Raw genomic sequence first — 22022 nt, 5'->3', positions numbered from 1 at the left:
CATCTGTGGAGAATCCATGTGGGACCTAGTCACTTTGTCTCCAGAAGAATATTCAACATTTTTTCCAGTGAGGGCAAATTTTTCAAAGAAAAATGGAAATGAAAAGGTTGAACTCATGGTAATATTCTGAGCGTCAATGGTAAAGGAACAAAAAAATGTCTCCAAATGGTAAAAAGATAGCAATAAACACCCAGAGGATCTAACCATTCCTTATGTTATCGTTAGCTAACCAATACCTTACAACTTTCCAAAAAGAGGGGCACCTTTTAGCACAAAGTATATAACTAAAGGACACACACTTAACATGCTGCCAGTTATACAGACCAGAAAAAGGTAATAGGCAAAAAGTGATTAGTTAAAGTGCTTTTCCTCACCACCTATTTTCCATTACACTGGCTTTTTTAAATGCAGAATGAAATATTTTGGAGGATGGATTAAAGGTAAAAGGCAAATCCATTATTTATATAGGCCTATACATCAGACAAAAGAGAATGACAACAGAAAAAAAAAAGCAGGACAGACGGATTTAGTACCAAAAGAGGAACAGCCTCTTTAAACTAGGGACAGTTGGGAGCCTCCTGTGGTTAACCTCCCTTTTCAACCATGTTTCCAATTGATCAGACTTACTTATATCTCCATGGATATTATTGCTGAAGAGTCTGCCTTGTTTTGAAATGTTTTCTTTCCTTTATTGTGCTTTAGGTATGAACATGCTTTAGGTTTGGGTTGAACATAAGTTCAATCCGTATGCATGCTCTTTACACCTACATCGCCAAGTGGTATATTAGAGCCTTCTAGGCAGATAATGATGGTCAGAGGCCTTCTTTTAGGAGAGTATAATATGTTTCCTGGCATAAAAAAAATAGGGTGAGCATGGTATGAATATCTTTGGTGTGAGCCAAAGGGTCTACCAGGCTTAGAAGACAAACCTCAACAGTGGGAACCATAGTAGTAGTTGTGTAGTTTGGAGGCACTGGTCCGCTGCTATGGATGGCTAGCTTGTGGTATAACCACAAAGATAAAAATTATGTGAGAATGTTACTAAATAAATGAATGAAGTGCTGCTACCACTAAATCAAGTACTTGAAAAAACAAATGATAGTAGTGTTAGACCCCATTCACACTAGCGCGACTTGTCAGGCGACTTGGTCGCCTGACAAGTCGCGGTCGGTCACCTGCCATTGATTAGCACAGGACCCATTCTAATAGGAGCGACACAAGTCGTTCCGACTTAGAAAAAGGGTCTTGTACTACTTTGGGGCGACCTGGAGGCGACTTGCATTGACTTCAATGATATGAAGTCCGTGCAAGTCGCGCCGAGGTCGCCCCAGCAAGTCGTGTCGCGCCAGTGTGAATGGGCGCTTAGACTGGTGAGCTATTCTGTGTAAGCAACAATATGTAATTATAAACCTATGATCGTGTTACAATTACTACAACAAAAAATCTTAAAAAACAGCATAAAATAAGAATGAAGAAATTATTAATTTTAAAAAAGGGGGTTAGTGCCAAATGTGCACCGTGAATCAAAAAATGCCAAAAACAATGTGGAAAGCTAATTTCATAAAAAAATTGAAATATATATAAAAGTAGTGAAAAAATATTGATAATAATGAGGGAATGTTTTTCCAGTGATAAGAATGCTAAATACAGGAGTCTTTGAAACGTGCAGTGCTTCTTCAATAAAAAACTTCAGTGCTCAATGTGCAAGATCAATCCACCTGCTATCCACCTTTGAGTGCAATGTGCGCTCACCTGCAGCACCATGGTATTGTGCAGTATATAATTACCCAATCCACCTGGGGGAGTCCAATAACTTGCTTTGACACCTCCTTTTTCAGAGTGGAAAAGCTCCACGATTGTATGTGGACAAACAAAGCGATTTCATAGTGCAGTATGTTGAAAAACACATTCAATAACAGAAAACAACTTCATCCAGTACACTCACATTTTAAGAGGCTAATAATTGCATGGAATCCAATCAGATAAACCCTATTTGGTGCCGTGAGTGGCTTCAGCTCCCCGGCTGTCTGACACGGATCGTAGTAACAAACAAATCTGACGTCATTGACTCCTACTACGCATTGCGTCACTAGTCATGTGACTTCCTCAGGGTCCTGAAGAAGTCACGTGACCAGTGATGTAAAGCGTAGGAGGAGCCAGTGACGTCAAACCTGTTTGTTACTATGATCCGTGTCAGACAGTTGGGGAGCTGAAGCCACTCACGGTACCAAATAGGATTATATACTGCACAATACCATTGTGCTGCAGGTGAGCGCGCATTGCACTCAAATGTGGATAGCACGTTGATGGATCTTGTACAGTGAGCACTGAAGTTTGTTATTGAAGAAACACTGCCTGTTTAAAGACTCACGGATTTATCATTCTTATACCTGGAAGAACATTCCCTCATTATTATCAATATTTTTTCACTACTTGTAAATATATTTGGTGAATGTGTAAAAATTCCATGCTAGTATATGATGTTCTACTTGTAAATCAAAAAACAAAGAAGCAGCACATAGGAATCATAGAAGAAACTCCCACATGGTATCTAATAGTAATTTGTGCTGCGCTAAACACATAAGCATTATAATGTGAATAAATTATCACTAAACCGTGATATTAGTGCCCAAAAGACATTGTAGGTTATTAAAAGCAATTGCAACAATCAAAATATATGTGAATATAGTAAAAAAAATTTAAGAAAAACCAATTAGGTCATATATAGTGTCCAATATGCGTATAACAAAAAAATCCATGCAATAAAGAATGGAAAAGAACAGAACTGTGTCCAAAACAAAATCCTCAATAATATTGTGAAATTTTTTGGGTGAAAGATTCAAGGAGCCACAAGTCCCAGTAAGTTTTGTAGTTGTCACATCCACAAGAAGTATTGAAGATGAAAACCACCAGTGTGCAGGTCACCACAGAATTTAAATAGGTTGGCAGCTTACCAGATCGAGTGGGTCACCCAAATTAATGAGTAGACCTATATGAGCTTATAGATGGTAATGCCAGGAACGGCCACAGGGTGTCGCCTCACCAAACAAATCAGATCAGGTATCCATATGACATGTATAAAGAAATTGATGACAGGGACGTCAAGCCGACGAAACCGGTTGGGTGAGTCAGACGTGATGCTACCACGCCCCCAACAGCCAGCTTCCATGATCTGCCATGCTTCAGGAGATGTTTTTTCTCTTCTAACTGCTGGCCCATTGTTCTTTATGTCTGTGATACTCATCTGAAATGTGAGTTTGATATGTTTTAAACTAAATAAATGGATTGTATTTTATGGAATTACGCTATGTCCCTGTCATCAATTTCTTTATACATGTCATATGGATACCTGATCTGAATTGTTTGGTGCGGCGACACCCTGTGGCCGTTCCTGGCATTACCATCTATAAGCTCATATAGGTCTACTCATTAATTTGGGTGACCCACTCGATCTGGTAAGCTGTCAACCTATTTAAATTCTGTGGTGACCTGCACACTGGTGGTTTTCATCTTCAACACTTCTTGTGGATGTGACAACTACAAAACTTACTGGGACTTGTGGCTCCTTGAATCTTTCACCCAAAAAATGTCACAATATTATTGAGGATTTTGTTTTGGACACAGTTCTGTTCTTTTCCATTCTTTATTGCATGGATTTTTTTGTTGTACGCATATTGGACACTATATATGACCTAATTGGCTTTTCTTAAATTTTTTTACTATATTCACATATATTTTAATTGTTGCAATTGCATTTAATAACCTACAATGTCTTTTGTGCACTAATATCATAGTTTTGTGATAATTTATTCACATTATAATGCTTATGTGTTTAGCGCAGCACAAATTACAATTAGATTGTAAATATATTTCAAATTTTTTATGAGATTATTTTATCCACATTGTTTTTGGCATTTTTGAGTCATGGTGCATGTTTGGCACTAACCCCATTTTTTTAAATTAATTATTTCTTCATTCCTATTTTATGCTGTTTTTTCTGACTTTTTGTTGTAGTAATTGTAACACGATCATGGGTTTATAATTATCATATATTGTTGCTTACACAAAATAGTGCACTACTCTAACACTAGTATCAATAGTTGTAACCAATTTAACACAGGCCATGATGATCTCAGTTCAATATTGCTGAATATCCCCGGCCGACACCAATCTAGCAGGTGGTATATATGTTAACAATGTATGTGAAATCTTTGTAGAGCCAGAGATTTAAAATTCAATAAACATAATTCCTGATCATTTATGGGAAAAGCTGAGGTCTAACTCCCAAATCTAGATCTAAAGTCCCAGTGCAAAAATGAGTCTCTTGTCTTTATACTGGCATGAAAGAAGCATGTCAAATATATAAATCCTGTCAAGACACTTCTCCATCGGTGCATATATTTTTATATAATATACATAGATTACTTTGCAGGGAGCCTTAGGGTGACATTATCTATATTGATTCAGGCATCACTTTAGATGACTGCCCTAGTGTCGTGCTCTGTTAAGAGCTTTTTTCTAGGTTGAATACTGTTCACTAAGCATAGTAAATATTCACTTGATGAAAAAGTTGAGGCGGCACTCACTTTAATCGTTAAATCATAAGCAAACTCCTGAATTTGTTACTTTCTTTTGCTCATAATTGTGTAGGTAACATAAACACAGTTCCAGCTTATTTCCTACCCTAAAGGAACATTATATTTGCTAAGCTGACAGTATCAACTCCTTTGGTATATTAAGCCCATGTGGTGCTTTCCACCTTGAGCAGTGCTATTTGTCACATACAGAGATTTTTCAACTTGCTGGAATGTCTTTCAGCAAAGAGTTGTTGATCCTTTCCTTTACAGTAGAACAAAATTTATATCATATGAGCCCTTCACTTTTAAATTGAGTCCAAGAAATTATCATTGTAGGCTTCGACAGTGCAGTAAGTTTAAGGATGAACAGATCTTTTATAGACCTCTGCTTCGCAATGTAAAGATTTATTTATTTTTTCCCCAAACATGCTTTAAATAAAAGAACTTACCTATATGGAATGTTATGTTGGAGAAGTATATTTTTTATATCATTGAGATGAGAAGACGGTATCTGGACATGGACTTCTCGTCCTGCGTGAATTCTCTCAGGATCATTTGGCTTCCACAAATCCAGCTTGAAATTAAAATGCACAGAGAGTAAGAGAGTAAGTCTATTACCCTACACACATAATTTATCTTTGTATACAATAAGTGCCGGTTCACACATGTGCGGCTGCGGCGATCGCATGTAATGTCGAAGCGCACTGCTCCTTCATTACATGCAATCGGCTGTGCGGTGCGAGTTTAGCCATACACTTTGTATGGCTAAATTCGCACCGCACCCGCAGCCAAGACCCACAGGACCGTTTTTTGCAGCCGCATCAGGATCGGATCGCACAGCGGTTCACACTTGTGCGATCCGATCCTGTGCGAACTGCAAGATCGCACTGCGATATGCGATCAAACTGGGGGTGTCGTTAAGATTTCATTGACACCCCCAGCGTATCGCATATGGCAGTGTGAACTGCCAGGGGTGCGTTTGCGATGTGGGAACAGGCTGCAAATTCGCAGCCTTCCCGCATCGCATAAGTGTGAACCGAGCCTAAAGGCTACCCCCCAACAATAAAAAAATACACTTTTTTCTATTTTGAAACTCGCTCAGTTTTTTATATTCTGATAAAGAACAAAAACACAAAAACAAAAAACAAAATCACCCCTGTGAAGATAAGCAACTAGTCAACCAAAAAAGCAATGCTTTGACCACAGTCAAAAATTAATTTTTTAGTCGTGAAAAAGATGCCACTTCTATCATAATTCTAATAATGTAAAACATGTTTTATGTAGCCATTTATAAGTGTATTAAGAGTTTTGCCTAGTGGTCATCTTTATCATTAATACTATATACAGGTGCATCTCATAAAATTAGAATATGAAAAAGTTATTTTATTTCAGTAATTCAATTAAAAAAGTGAAACTCATATATTTTATATAGATGTGATATATTTCAAGCATTTCTTTCTTTTAATTTAAATTATTATGGCTTACAGCTAGTGAAAACCCAAAATTTAGTATCTCAGAAAAGTAGAATATTACATAAAATCAATAAAAAAAAAAATGGATTTTTAATAAAGAAATGTTGACTTACTGAAAAGTATGTCCATGTACAGTATAGTATGCACTCAATACTAGGTCAGGGCTCCTTTTGCATCAATTACTACATCAGTGCGGCGTGGCATGGAGGTGATCAGCCTGTGACACTGCTGAAGTGTTATGGAAGCACAGGTTACTTTGATAGCGGCCTTCAGCTCGTCTGCATATTAGGGTCTGGAGTCTCTCATCTTCTTCTTGACAATACCCCACATATTCCCTCTGGGCTTTAGGTCAGGCAAGTTTGCTGGCCAATCAAGCACAGTAATTCCATGATCATTAAACCAGGTATTGGTACTTTTGGCAGTGTGGGCAGGTTCCAAATCCTTCTGTAAAATTAAATCAGCTATAAAGCTGGTCAGCAGAAGGATGCTTAAAATGCTAAAGAATTTCCTGGTAGAGGGCTGCACTGACCTGATAAAAGACAGTGGACAAACACTAGTAGATGACATGGCTCCCCAAATCATCACTGACTGTGAAAACTTCACACTGGACCTCATGCAACTTGGATTCTGTGCCTCTCCACTCTTCCTCCAGACTCTGAGATCTTGATTTCCAACTGAAATGCAAAATGTTCCACAGTCCGTGATGATTGGGGAAGCCATGTCATATGGTTTTGGTCCACTGTGTTTTATCAAGTCCAAAGTCAGTGCAGCCCTCTACAAGAAAATTCTAGAGTACTTCATGCTTCCCTCTGCTGACCAGCTTTATGGAGATGCTGATTTCATTTTCAAGCAGAACTTAGCACCTGCCCACACTGTCTAAAGTACCAATGTTAAAATTGGTGACTCACTGTCCGAGGTTGGGTGAGACCTGACGAAGGAGCACGGATGCTCTGAATGCGTGCAACCCCTATTTTTCTCCTGCCAGGAAGTGATGTCATCAGGGATCAGAAGTCGGCAGCCGGAGCCCTGTTGTGCATGCTCCGCAGCGGCCAGTGACAACTAGCAGCCCCACAGCGGCTCGGCTATACCTCTGGAACCTCACCACCTTCTCCTATGACCACTATCCTGGAAGAGGAAGATGGATGACCCTAACAGTCTTTGTGTACCGGTCTCACCCAACCTCGGACAGTGAGTCACCAATTTTAACAGTGTTAAATAAACTTGTACTATACTAAGCTGGCGCCGCTCTCTCCTTTCTTGCATCTCTCAGGGCTTCTCCACGCTTCAGCCGGCTGCCGCGGACTATAGCTTCCCTACAGTACCAAACTTTGTTACCCCCCACGCAGCCCCATAACCCCCCCCCTCCCATCCACCCACATTCCTTGTATCACCTTGGGATATTAGAAGAGCGCCATGACACCCCCCACTTTCATAAAGTACCAATACCTGGCTTAATGATCATAGTATCACTGTGCTTGACTGGCCAGCAAACTCGCCTGACCTAAACCTCAGAGAGAATCTATGGGGTATTGTTAAGAGGAAGATGAGACACCAGACCCAACAATGCAGACAAGCTGAAGGCCGCTATCAAAACAACCTGGGCTATCATAATATCTCAGTAGTACCACAGGCTGATCTCCTCCATGCCACACTGCACTGATGCAGTAATTCATGCAAAAGGAGCCCTGACCAAGTATTGAGTGCATACTATACTGTACATGGACATACTTTTCAGTAAGCCAACATTTCTTTATTAACCACTTAAGCCCCGGAAGATTTTACCCCTTTCCTGACCAGGGCCTATTTTGCGATTCGGCACTGCGTGACTTTAACGGACAATTGCACAGTCGTGCGACGCTGTACCTAAACGAATTTGACATCCTTGTTTTCCCACAAATAGAGCTTTCTTTTGGTGGTATTTGATCACCTGTGTGATTTTTTGATCATGCGCTATAAACAAAAAAAGAGCGTCAATTTTGCAAAAATAACAATATTTTTCACATTTTTTATATGAAATTCCCAAAAAAGAAAAAATGTAAAAATACATTTTTTTTAACATTTTAGGCCAATTTGTTTTCTGTTAAATATGTTTGGTAGAAAAAAAAATCGCAAAAAGCGTATTTTGATTGGTTTGCGCAAAAGTTATTGCATTTACTAACTAAGGGAAAGATTTTTGTCATTTTTGTTGTTTATTTTTAACGCGTAATGGCAGCGATCTGCGATATTTTTTTGTGGGACTGCGACATTGCGATGAACAGATCGGACCCTTGACTGACATTTTTGACACTTTTGGGGTTACCAGTGATATTACTACAGTAATCAGTGCTATACATATGCACTGTTACTGTAAAATGACACTGGCAGTGAAGGGGTTAACTTTTTTGAGAGGGAGGGGTTAAGTGTGTCCCTAGGGGTGTGATTCTAACTGTGATTGGCTGTGGCTTCAGGTGTAAGAACAGTGATCAACAGTCCTACATAGTAGAACCGTATGATCACTGTTTCTACACAGGGGAGAATGACAGGCGGCTTGTTTACATTAGCCGTCTGCCTTTCTCCTGGTGTAACGGATGATCGCGAGTGCCCGGCGGACATTGGGTCTGCCGGGCACACGCGCGGGGGGTCTGTGACCGAGCGGGAGCATGCATCCGGTGGCACGTGCTCGCTCCCTAGAGCCTCACAGGCTAGTGACGTACCGATACGTCAATTTGCCTGTGAGGGGCTGACCGCCACAGTATATGTACTTGCGGCGGTCGGCAAGTGGTTAAAAATCAAATTTTTTTCATTGGCCTTATGTAATATTCTTATTTTCTGAGATACTGAATAGTGGGTTTTTACTAGCTGTAAGCCATAATCATCAAAATTAAAAGAAAGAAATGCTTGAAATATATCACTCTGTGTGTAACATCTATAAAATATATGAGTTCCACTTTTTGAATTAAATTGCTGAAATAAATTAACTTTTTGATAATATTCTAATTTTTTGCGATGCATCGGTAAGTTACATTTATGATACTTTGCTCTAAGTGGAAGATTACAGTTCAAATGTTTTAGGAGATGCTCTGTGATATTACAAAACAAACTCTGCTAAGCAGCAGATAAAAAGTAAGACTCAAGGGTTTACTTTCCTTGTAATGCTCAGCTTGTAAACTAATGGCAATATGTTAAAAAAATTATATGAATTTGATTCTGTTTAAATGCGATGAACAATTGATGAACAGGGCTAAAAATATATTGAACTTGCAATATTAAATGTATACTATTTGGTTCTGTAACACTTAGTAGAAGGAGATTTACTTACCTGCCATTTGTTGGTCAATTCCTGCAGATATTCAGCATGCTTTGCTGTCTGTGGAATGATTTGGAGCACTTGATCTCTGTAAAAATGTTATTGTATTTTGTGATTCACCAACAGAAGCCACAGAAAAAAAGGACTATATTTTATTGGACAAAATTGTCAATTCTTTAAAGAAGCATGTGGCATTTCTATTACCATGTGTAATTTGCTCACTTTTATGATGAAAGTTATGTTTTTAATTCACTCAGGGTCATTTACATCTAAGTGGTTCTGTAATAAACATTTTAACATGGGTTGTGTAGCTCATTAATATATGTTGCAGTAGTGCAGTCAAATTAATTTGCAATGAGCTCCTAATACACTAAAATGCAGTTAAAATCAGACACGACTTTTTTTTTGGCAGGTGCATTGTGATGCACTGCATTGTGGGTGTGTTGTCACACTACTGTATTGATTGCATTGAGATGTCTTTGAAAATGAATGGCACTGCAAATCACAGTGTTATGTGCATCTTATTGTATAATACTGCAAACAGGATGTGAAGAAGCCCTCACATTTTTTTGTGATATTTTTTATGTGAAAGGCAATTTACAAAGACTGATGCATGGGTTTTTGCCTCTGGGTCGAGATAATTAACTGTGGATGAGATAAAAAAAATAATGAGAAATAAAGGCTTGCAGTTATTAAATAACAATTCCACACCTAAACGAAATACATGCTTGTGAATAGTGTTTTGATTAGAAGAATTTGTTGAGTTGTTATCAATGGCTACCAGTGAGATTTCATTTCAGTTTGTAGATAATGCAGCTGAACCAAAAATATAGCTACTATAGGTGATAAAGTGAGTTGTGAGATGTTTTTACATGCCAAAGTATCTGGTTGATTTAAAATGATTGTAAAGGTTTGTTTTTTTCTTTAAATAACAAACATGTTAACTTACCTGCTCTGTGCAAGGGGGTCCATATAAGGGATCCCCTTGCACATCATTCATTATTTTTTTTTTTTAAAAGCATGATTGTCATTAACGAACATTCAATTCTTGGTGAAACATATCAGGGCAAAGTGTTGCATCTAAGTGGAATGATAAGTGGGCACGACTCAAGGGCCCACGGCATGGGATTGTGGCCGCCACAGGCTTTAACTAAAATAATTAATTCAATTTTGGGTTAGTATAGCTTTAAATCTTGAGGTACTGGTCACGGGGAATTAGAAGCGGGAAACATGTTTCCTTCTGGAATATTCCTGCACGTGTTTCTGGGGGGCTATATAAGGCCCCGCATGACTAAATCTCCCCGCAGTTGTTTTGGATCGGCTTGGGGAGCTCCACTAGCTATAATACTAGAGCTATAATACAGGATCTCGCTAGCTGTGACAGGACATGAAGACTCTTGTGAGGAAGGTCCTAGAGAAGGTAGCATCAGAAGGAGGGGAAGAGTGGCTGCGGCGGTGCCTGGCGCTGACAGAAGGCAATCTGGCGGTGGAGATGGATGAACATCGGGTCTCCCTTGAAAGAGCTAGAGCAACCCCAGAATGCAGCACCTACCATTGTCCAGCATTGTCCTGCCCGCAGGCGTTAGTGGAGTCTCCCATCGGAGCATCCGGAGTCAGAGGGAAAGGACCGCCCATTAGAGGAGGAAGAAAGCGTCGTCCTGTGGGCCCAGTGTGCTGGTTGGCGGCTTAAGAAGGGGAAGCAGGCTTTCTCACCATCCTTGATTTGCAGCTGTGAGGGGCATGGGCAGCTTAGGTTCTCCCCATCCTCAGGTAGGTCGGCTCCTCCTTCTGCAGGCAAGCTTTATCGGTTTCCAGGGTGATGTCAGCACAGGTATCCATTCCATCCAGGCTGGGTACAGCGGTGTCTCTTCAGCCTTCAGCATCCCTAGCGAGGTCTACAGCAGGAAATCCACCCACACGGGAGGAGAACATTCCAGTCATTCCTATCCACTCAGGGCCTATGCAGCCGAGTGAGTCTTCTCAAGGTATATTAATTACTCAATTGATTAACTCCTTGACTAAATTTACAGAATCTTTGTCTGCTCACCAGTTACTGTCTGTGTCATCCCCTGCAAATGCAATGGTCTGCTCAGTCTATCCCTGTCTCTGGTATGTTACAAAGACTTTTTGCCTTGTGAGATGTCCCCATTGGGTTTCCACTTGGCTACCTCTATTAACCACTTCCCGCGAATTGACGTAGCCCTTACGATGGCTGCATGAAGTGGTTGTACCGGGGTGATGCCTGCAGCTAGAGGCATCATCCCAGTACCATTTTTTAGAGCCGGCGGTTGGATTTCAGTTGGTAATGGCTGCTCCCACAAATGATATTTACATTTTTGCGCAAGCTCGATTTTCACCATTTCGCAAAAAGGCCCATATTAACATTTACAAATATTTGTTATTTATGAACTCAATACAGGTTGAGCTTTTATAGGAATTGTGCAGGAATTTAGCAGGACGTTTGTAGATATTTTTATCTCCTAATAATGATTTTAGTGTGAGAAAGAGTGAACAAATTCTCCTGCACTCAAAAGTGATGTGGCTGCGGTGAGGCTCTATGGCACCGGGTATATGCACATAATTTGCTACCCCCCTGGGGTCAGGGGAAACCCAATGAAGACACTGTAGAAAGAACAAAAAAGAGGGCACACCAACCTTGCGCCTTACCCAAGTGGTGTTTTATTGATAAAAAGTAAGAAAATATACTCACAAACACAAATGTCTTAAAAGCATATCCAGTCCACAGTGGACACAAAGCAACCAGGTCACCAGGACAAAGTCCAGAATGCCGGTGGGCCCTCCAAATGGCTAACGCATTTTGAGGGAAGATTCCCTCTTGGCATCGCAAACGTCACATTGCTAGCATGGATGGTAGAATTTACCCCGTCAAGTAATTCATGAACTGTGCCCACCTGCTCCTCATTCACACCTGAGACCTTGTAACACTAACGAGTCACATGACACCGTGGAGGGAAAATGGCTAATTGGGCTCAATTTTGACTTTTTTACTTAGGGGTGTACTCACTTTTGTTGCCAGAGGTTTAGACATTAATGGCTGTGTGTTGAGTTATTTTGAGGGGACAGAAAATGTACACTGCTATACAAGCTGTACACTCACTAATTTATATTTTAGCAGAGCGTTAATTCTTTAGTGTTGTCACATGAAAAGATATAATAAAATATTTACAAAAATGTGAGGGGGTGTACTCACTTTTGTGAGATACTGTATATATATATGTCCAAAGCCTTTTTCCCCTCTGTGGAATAGTTTTAGGGACTGCCCTTAATGCTTGGGTTTCTTTTGTGAGGCGCTACGTGTCAGAGAGATTAGATGGCTTTTCTTTCTTTCTTTTTTGTAGCTGATGGAGTAGTGTCCCTTTCGGCATTTTTGGTGTTACACTTTTGGGGCCACTGTGGTTTGCCATTCTTCCTGCAGGGAGGGCATGCGCTAACACAGTTGTTACCTCCCAATGGCTTCACTTGAGCTGCTTGATTGGGCTCTTTAGAGGTTATGTCCGGCATGCACCGGATGCAGGGAGTGGTGGGTAGAGCGCACAGCGTGCGTTCCAGACTGTGTACTCACATGCAGCATTTGAAGTTACAGGAACCCGCTTACACAGCTCCTCCATAAGCCAGCACAATTGGGGACAGACAGCAATAATGGGTATGCCACCCCCTCCTCCTTTTTTGTATGTGCTACATCCCCTCCTCTTTTCTTATATGTGCTATTGTAATCTGATGCGATTTGCAAGCCCCTTCTCATCCCTCCTCCCCCCCCCATTTTTTGTATGGATTTTTTTTAAATTTGACATTGTCAGTTTCATGCACAACAGTGTGGTCAACCTCTATACAACTTCTATCCCCACCCACTTTGGGGTGAGGTTCCATGACCATGTGACAAGGTTCATACTATTTATTAAATGTGTTAATGCAACATGGTAGACTGGCTCTGAGGAAGAGCGAATCTTCCCTCAAAACGCGTCAGTCATTTGGACGGTCCCCTGGCATGCTGGACTTTGTCCTGTTGACCTGGTTGCTTTGTGTCTATTGTGGACTGGATATACTTTAATGACATTTGTGTTTGTGAGTATATTTCCTTCCTTTTTATCAATAAAACACCACTTGGGTAATGCACAAGGTTGGTGTTTTATTGACTTATTTGTTGCACCCTCTTTTTGTTCTTTCTACAATGATTTTAGTGTATTTTTAGTGAACATGTTGATTTGATAAACAATTTGCCCAAATATGACAAGGCCTTAAAAATCAGTAGCACCTTCATTTTATTCTACTGTTCATGTGCTTTCAGAAAAATGATGGTTTGGAGGGTCTTTTACAAACCCTGAAATCTGTAAGGGGAAAAATAAAAAAGCAATGGAAAAATTGCAAAAATGGTCCAGCCAGCTGAGTTTAAATGTGGACACAGGGACTGGCAGCAAAAGGGTTAAATATGTGTGTTTTTTCAATGTGGTTTTAAATGTTATATTTTAATGTATTATCACAAACTATCCTGAGCTTAAGTGATAATTTATCAGACTGATTCCACTTACAGTCTGCAAAAGATGGAACAAAATGCAAGCAGTTGTAAACATCCAAAGGGCAATGCACTGAAAGGTCAAGGGTCAGAGTATGTTTGATTAATAAATTCCCAGATTATCACAAATCTCACAGTGGTGACCTCAGAGCGAAAATATACTGTAGGTATTCATATTTATTATATCTCGTATTTTCAAAAATATGTTGACCTTGCAAGCATCAATTAAAGTAAAACTGTCATGAGAAAATACCTGAGAGTAATAAAAAACCTAGAGTGACATTTTGGAAGCTATATATTGCTAATTAACAAAAACAGTGAGAATATTCCCTGAAGGAATCAGCGTTTATGCATTTGATTATATTGTTATTATTATTTTTTTTTTTTTTTATTGTAAATTTTCTGTGTTTGGTTATATATGGTTCACTCTAAATCAAAGCTTACGTTTTTTCATTTTTCATACTTTATATTTTGCATTTTTTGTATTAATGTTAACCCAGCCACTACAATTTAGTATAAGCTTTAGCATGTTCTTATTACTTTAATAGCTATTTTAAATATTCAGTATCAACCTTCAATAAAATAACACCTGTTAGGTTAAGGTGACATTGTTCTGTCCTTATCTCCCAGTTGCTTTACTGTCATGTGGGCTTCCACTGGAAAATACAAGTAATGCCAGAAACCCAAAAAAGATCAACAGTACTGAGATGAAAGAAAGGTTTGAAAAAGGTTCAGAAACAACTTCTTTACAAAAATGGTAATTGTTTATCTATTACAGGTACTTATATAATGCTATATATATATATATATATATATATATATATATATATATATATATATATATATATATATTATTATATTTATTATACATGCACATAGGTCCCTGCACCTGGTGCTGCTAGGCGGAAGTGCTAACTAGGGATGATCGAAGGGTTCGGGTCGACCATCGGTTCGACCCGAACATTGGCTGTTCGAAATTCGGCCGAATTCCGAACTTTTTGTGGTAAAAGTTTGGAATTCGGCCACCAGAACCGCACAAAATGCAATGGAACAGGAACTGGGCAGGAACTGGGCTTTAAAAGCCTGTGATTGGCCCAGAAACATCAGTAAAATGTGATTGGAATGACTACGGGGTCCAGAGGCCAATCAGGAGTGAATATGCCCCCCATACGCCCCCCAGTAGTGTAGTTAGGGTACTATATACCACTATAGTTAGATTCAAAAATCTAGTTTTTGTAGGGATAGCTTTAGGTGTCAGGGTGACCGTAGTGTCGTTTAGGGTGACCTGACTCTGCCATGTCAGGGTGACCGTAGTGTAGTTTAGGTGACCTGACTCTGCCATGTCAGGGTGACCGTAGTGTAGTTTAGGGTGAACTGACTCTGCCATGTCAGGGTGACCGTAGTGTAGTTTAGGGTGAACTGACTCTGCCATGTCAGGGTGACCGTAGTGTGTTTTAGGGTGAACTGACTCTGCCATGTCAGGGTGATCGTAGTGTAGTTTAGGGTGAACTGACTCTGCTATGTCAGGGTGACCGGACTCTACCATGTCAGGGTAACCGTAGTGTAGTTTAGGGTGAACTGACTCTGCCATGTCAGGGTGTCCGTAGTGTAGTTTTGGGTGAACTGACTCTGCCATGTCAGGGTGACCGAACTCTGCCATTTCAGGGTGACCCCACTATGCAGATTCTGGGCTAGGGGTATACATATATATATATATATATATATATATATATGTGTGTGTGTGTGTGTGTATATATATGTATATATACAAACACACACACACATATATATATATATACACACACACACACACACACATATATATATATACACACACATATATAAAAAAAAAACGCCCAAAAAATGCCTGAAAAACGCCTGAAACAAAAACGCCCAGGTGTGAAGGGAGGGTAACACCACCCCTGCGCTACTAAAATTCTAAGAAAAATAATCTTTTATTTCTGGTTCTGGACATGCTACAGAGCTGAAACTTCACAGGTACACTTTTTAGACCCCCCAGGCACTAAATCCAAAGAAACCTCATATTGTTTTTCCAATAATTTTTTCAATAATTGGCTCTCTATCAAAAAAAACACTTTTTAGGAACTTTTTTTGCCTGAATTATAGTCCCTGGGGCATGACCCAGAACCCTAGGCACTTTTTAGGGGCATTTATTGGGTTTTAGGGCTTCAAAATTGTGTTTTTTGATTCCAAAAGTTCGGGTCACATTGATTTCAATGGGGTTCTGGAATCCGAACCAAACTTTCGGTAAATTCGGGTGTTCTGGTTGAACCGAACTTTTCAAAAGTTCGATCATCCCTAACCACGTGTGCTGCTGCTTATGATACACTGTAATTTGTAAAAGTAAATGTCATTCACTTAGGGTTTACATCTACTTCAAAGCAGTATTAAACCCAAAAGCAAACATTTATTATATTGCAGCTTACCAATTATTAGATGTGATGGTTGCATCAGTTTTCTTTTATTTGTTTTCTTTCTTCTATTTTCATCTGGTGATCCAGCCAGTAAGTTTGTTCTTTTTCAAAAGACCATGTTCTCTTTCAGATATATCAGTTTACAGGGATAATACAAACCATTTATCATGTAAAGCCAAAAGGAAAAAAATTGTTTGCTGTAACTGATTATAAAGTGTGATCTGGATCTTTGGCTTTAATTTGTTAGTGTATTTAAGTTTGCTAGAGCATCTAACCCTATTGTTCTGCTGTGCTCCCTCATCCAGAGGGTAATCTAATACAGGAGGTGTGTTACTGACCAGATCACCAGGTGAAAACAGAGGGAATATAGCCAAAAAAGAAAACTATTGCTGCCACCACATCGAATAATTGGTAAGCTGGTATGTAAAAATGTTTTGGTTTTTGGTTGAATACTGCTTTAAGCAGGAAATATTAGTTTTATTCATTTTTTATTATTTATTATTATTATCATTTTAATAATACTAATAATAATAATACTAATAATAATACGTTTCATTTTTTAAAAATAATGAAAAAATATTTTTGCAATACTTACCCATTAAATTCCACCTTTGAACATGATCCTCCATATACAAAGGCTCCCAGCAAGCACACTATCCAGAAAATAAGCTTCATCTTTTTCTCTTACTTGATGTGTGGTGTGGTGTGTTGGTGATTTTTTTTGTAAAACCTCTGTTAGTTATCTGTGTAGATTTGTGACCTCTCTGGACCTTGCTATATAGATAATGTTAACTTTATCACCCAGCAATCAGGATCGCATATGAGCAATAAAAACATATATGCTCCACCCCATATCCTGTTTTTCTAGATACTTTTACTTTTTGTATATGGAGTACAGGTGTGCAGAAGCCTGAATAACACTGATCACACAGCAGACTATGGCTGTCAACGTGCATTATAAATTTGAAAAACATTTTTATTGAGTGTAAAAACCCAAAAATGCATTATACTAAAATGTTGTATATAATAAAAACATGAGAAGGAATTTAATAAAACATAAGTGTACAAATATCAGCTTTATATGGCCATAACCAATGTAATTTTTATTTAGGTAAGCAAATTAGTCATGAAGTTCTACACTAGTGATGCTTAATTTGCTCTGGGTGTGATGATAGTGAAGTCTAAAGAACCATGAACAGTGTGGATAGGGAAGAGAGGCTTAACACCATGCCACCCTTATTTCCCTGAAAATTAAAGTCAGAAACAAGGCGGTCATTTTCAAAGTTTCCTTGTATAGAGTTTAACCTCTTCAGCCTCTGAAGATTTACCCCCTTCATGACCAGGCCATTTTTTTGCAATATGGCACTGAATTACTTTGACTGACAATTGAGCAGTCATGCGACACTGTAGCCAAATCAAATGAATGTCCTTTTTGTCTTTTGCTGGTATTTGATCACCTCTGCAGTTTTTATTTTTTGCGCCCGAAACAAAAAAAGGCCGACGATTTTGAAAAAAAAAAAATAAATAAATAAAAAGAAAAAATATTTTTTACTTAATGCTATAAAACATACCCAATAAAAAAATGTACAAAAAAAAAAAAAATTTTCATCAGTTTAGGCCAATATGTATTCTGCTAAATGTTTTTGGTAAAAAAAAATCCCAAAAAGTGTATGCTAATTGGTTTGCGCAAAAGTTATAGCATCTACAAACCATGGGCGGCAAAGAGCGATTTTTAGCGGGACCGCGACATTATGGTGGACAAATCTGACACTAACTGACTCTTTTTGGGGACTAGTGACACAAATACAGTGATCAGTGCTAAAAAAATGCACTGTCACTGTACTAATGACACTGACAGGGAAGGGGGTTAACATTGGGGGTGATTAAAGGGTAAAATGTATCCCTATGGAATGCTTTCTAACTGTGTGGGGGATGCTTTCACTGGAAGAAGACAGAGATCTGTGTTTCTGCATAGCAGGAATGCAAGATCTCCATCTTCCCCTCCTACAGAACGGTGGTCTGCCTTGTTTACATAGGTAGACCGCCATTCTCCCTCTCCTGAGAAAAATCGCCGGGTGCCAGTGAACATCAGGTTGGCAAGATCTGCTGATTGGCTCCTGCTGTGTCCAATACCAGCGGGAGCGGGAACCGGCAGCTCGTGCGTGCCCTAGACCCAGTGCACGAAATCACGTACAGGTACGTGATTTCACGCAGGAGGGGCCGCCCTGCTGGAGTATATCTGCTTGGGGCAGTCCAGAAGGGGTTAACAAAAGCTCCTTGCAATATCCAAGAGTCTACAATTTTTACTGATAAAATTAGGTCACAGTAGAACACAGAAAAGCTAACACAAACTGCCCGTTTTTCAGTGCTTAGGTATTATAAAGCATTTGTTACCCTAGCACTTCATATTCCTGATATGTGGCTGCTGTACCATGTCCTTGTATGAGAAAGTCTCCTGTTCTCCTTGTATTGCTTCCTTTATGTGAAATCCCTGGTGTTCCTGCCAGTCCCCAAGTTTTCCTATTAACAACTGACCATACTAAGCAGGAGAGTACACCATAGTCTGTTCTCTAGCTATGCTGGGAACTCAGTATGCTCTCCTCCAATAATCAGACTTCTCCTGACACCCCAGCACAGCCATTCACTGGGAATCTCAGTGTGCTGCTTCTCCTCCCCCCAGCTCTTATGCAGTTGAGAACAGAGGGAAAATGATCACTTAGAAAAGAGGGGAAACATATAATTTATATAATGTTTTGTATATATATAGAAAAATGTTTTGCCTTTCATTTATATTTTAAACTGAAAGAGTTGTTTTACAAAGTGAACATTTACAATCACTTTAAGTAGAGAGACTCTTAGCATAGCATAATCACCTGGGATAATTTATAAAAGTTATGATCTGTGCAGCATGAGTGTTCTCCCCTGGAATGCATTGTGCCCCCAAACACATTGTATGTTCTGTGTCCACTTGTGTTTTATCATTTAAAGTTGTAGACTCTTGGACGTTGTTTGGCACTTTTATTAGACCTCAGATTTATCAGATTCCCAACTCCTTTCATAAGGACTGTCTCTGTTTTGTGGAGTGTGGCTGAACCAAATCCAGTGTACCCAGGAATAACTTGACTGACCTATTTAAAATCTGTATCCAATGCCTATTTTTCACTCTTCCTTAGATAATAAAATTGTGTCTTTGCTTAAGCCTCCAAATAAGACAACACATAAAAAAAAAAAAAAAAGAAAGAAAAGTTAAAAGGAATGGCATCACAAACCTTAACTAGTTCAGGGTCTTCATATGATTTATGATATGGTACTATCATTCATATTTCTGTTGTAAATAGATCAGTATGCAGTTTTCGAATATACACGTAGCAATAGTGGTGTTGACTTATACTTGCCTATGTCTGAATTCCCTATACTCCTTTATACATATTTAACAGTTCCTACAGCAATGGAGTTATTTCCTAAAGAACTTGATACCTTCACGTAGAAGAAGAAACAACTCAGTTAAACACAAAACAAGACTATTTTACAAAGTCTTGAAGGCTAGTAAGGCATATTAGACCTCCTTGGGGAATTACACATACTAGACATGTCATAATTGGTATCTAACAAACCATATTTTCATGACTGCTGAGGTGCATAGGTCCAGAAACAATGTTACCATAATAACGAGCCCCCCTTGCCCCCTCCTCATACAAAACCACACTTAAAATGATTAGGTTGGAAAGGGAAAGGCCACAGCTTTATTTAATTTCAAATACAAAACAAGTACACGTTTAGACCAGTGCCAGTCACAGTTGTACTGTGAGCACACTAAGGCCCCGTTCACATAGGGGCGATCCGACTTCGGGTGGCGACCTCCGAGGTCACGGTGCGAGCAGCGCGCCGCGACCTCGGAGCGGCCGCCACGGACTTCATAACATTGAAGTCTATGGCGGTCGCCTCCGGGTCGCCCCCAAAGAAGCTCCGGACACTTTTTCTAAGTCGGAGCGACTTGTGTCGCTCCTATTAGAACGGGTCCGCAGCTTCCCTATGGAAGGCGACCTACGGCGACCTGTGAGGCGACCAGGTCGCCTCACAGGTCGCCTTAGTGTGAACGGGGGCTTACAGTAGTCATTAACAACTTAAATTCCAAAAGGTGAAATGGGGAGGGTCTGTCATTACCATCAGTGCAGGACAGACAGCCTACCCCCCAATTTACAAACAAGGGCATAACCCATTACCATAACTTTAACTGCTGGCAAGGTTAAAAACCGCCATGAAAGCTGTGACAGACCCACCAAAAATTGGGGCGGGGGTGGGCAGCTCTTCAACCACGTTTCTTCTTCAAAGACCCAGAATTCCCTGGGTAAGGTATATTTAACTGAGCTCAGGCCTAACCCCATGCCCAAAAAATCCATCCAATCCTTTCTTCCACATAGCCTCCTGCTATAAACCAAGCCCCCTGGCCATGCCCCCATCAGTCAAGGCTCTCTTTCCCTAAAGGGATCAAGAGGCCTTCATTCTACTAAATGATATGCTGATCTTCAAATTATGAAACCTTACCACATGGAAACATAAATGTACCTAGGATAACTTGGCATTAAGGATGTTTCTGCTTGCCATTATTAAACACTCCATCACACCCACCACACATCCCAGACCTATTATTTGGCTCTGCCATACCCTTCCAGGGACAATAAAGGATAGCTGCACTGGCAGCTGGCAGGTCTTGTTTTGCCATCACAACTAAGAAAGATTACTGAGAGTCACTCAATGAGGTGAACTGTCTCTTGCACCATCAGATTGGACTTACTGTGAGTGATCCAAACTCTGCACTGTGCCAAAGACTAGGTGGGTGCTACTTAAAGAGGATCTCCAGGCTCTGTCAGAAAAAAATAGGTCAACAGCTACAATTAATGTAACTGCTAACTTTAAATTTTAGGACACTTACCTGTCCACCAATCCAGCGGTGTCTTCGCCTGTGCGGATTTTTTAATTGACTCTCCGGTGCTCCTCCCCAGAGGAGGGGGTCCAAACTTCCAGATGACTTGGCCGTGATGAAGTCACCCAGAAGTGGGAGCGGGTACCTGTCAAAACCAGACACCCGCTTCCCCCCTCCCCCCGAAAGGTGCCAAATGTGTCAGCAGGGGAGACAGGGGTTGGGTAGGCAAATAAGCTGAGCTTCCCCTTTAAGTACATTTGACTTTTATTCTTTTTTTTCTGTTCTGTAATATTTTTTTTAAATGTTCTTTTGACAATTTTTTTTTTTTTTTGACCTGACCAAGTGAATGTCTGCTGGTGCCTAGATTGTTGTTCCATGAGCTGGAAAATCCTCGTGCAAGGTAAGTGTATATGTCACACATATCCTCTAGGCTTAAAAAGATTGTGGTCATAAAAGAGTTAATACTTACCCCAGCCAAAAAATAAATAAAAAAAGCTGAATTGTAATAATTCAAATAATTATATGGTATATTTAAACTGCAACTAGTGTCATTATATAAATCAGTCTATTGCAATCCTCTGTACAGTATTACTCAGAAAGGGAGAGAGAAGAGCAGTGGCGACTGGTGAATGAAAATTTGGGGGGGGGGGGCAGCAAAACCAACACCCCCCTGCAAGACAGCTGGCCGACACTCAAATCTATTACCCCCCTCCTGGGATGGACATCCTTACCTGCTGCTTCCCCGAGCGGCTGTGAGTCTCCTTTGGCCGTAGGTCTCCTCCCTCTTCCTGGCCAAT

General features: G+C 39.9%; 2 protein-coding genes across 2 annotated transcripts in view; both read right to left on the bottom strand.

Moving 5' to 3' along the window:
* LOC309558934 (carboxypeptidase O-like) overlaps positions 1-16976 on the bottom strand; it is a gene marked incomplete at both ends in the record, with an annotated part of 74891 nt that extends 57915 nt beyond the window's left edge. Inside the window, 3 exons of the mRNA XM_082262031.1 lie at positions 5027-5151; positions 9348-9423; positions 16897-16976. Of these exons, the coding sequence (XP_082118157.1) occupies positions 5027-5151; positions 9348-9423; positions 16897-16976 (281 nt within the window). The remainder of the gene's footprint in view (positions 1-5026; positions 5152-9347; positions 9424-16896) is intronic.
* The window catches only part of LOC309558932 (uncharacterized protein), a 754545-nt gene that overhangs the window by 321606 nt on the left and 410917 nt on the right, over positions 1-22022 (bottom strand). The window lies entirely within an intron of this gene.

Source organism: Pelophylax lessonae (assembly GCF_965119305.1).
Source record: "Pelophylax lessonae genome assembly, chromosome: 6".
In the NCBI taxonomy this organism is placed as follows: Eukaryota; Metazoa; Chordata; class Amphibia; order Anura; family Ranidae; genus Pelophylax; species Pelophylax lessonae.
This window is presented reverse-complemented; position numbering and strand designations above follow the sequence as displayed.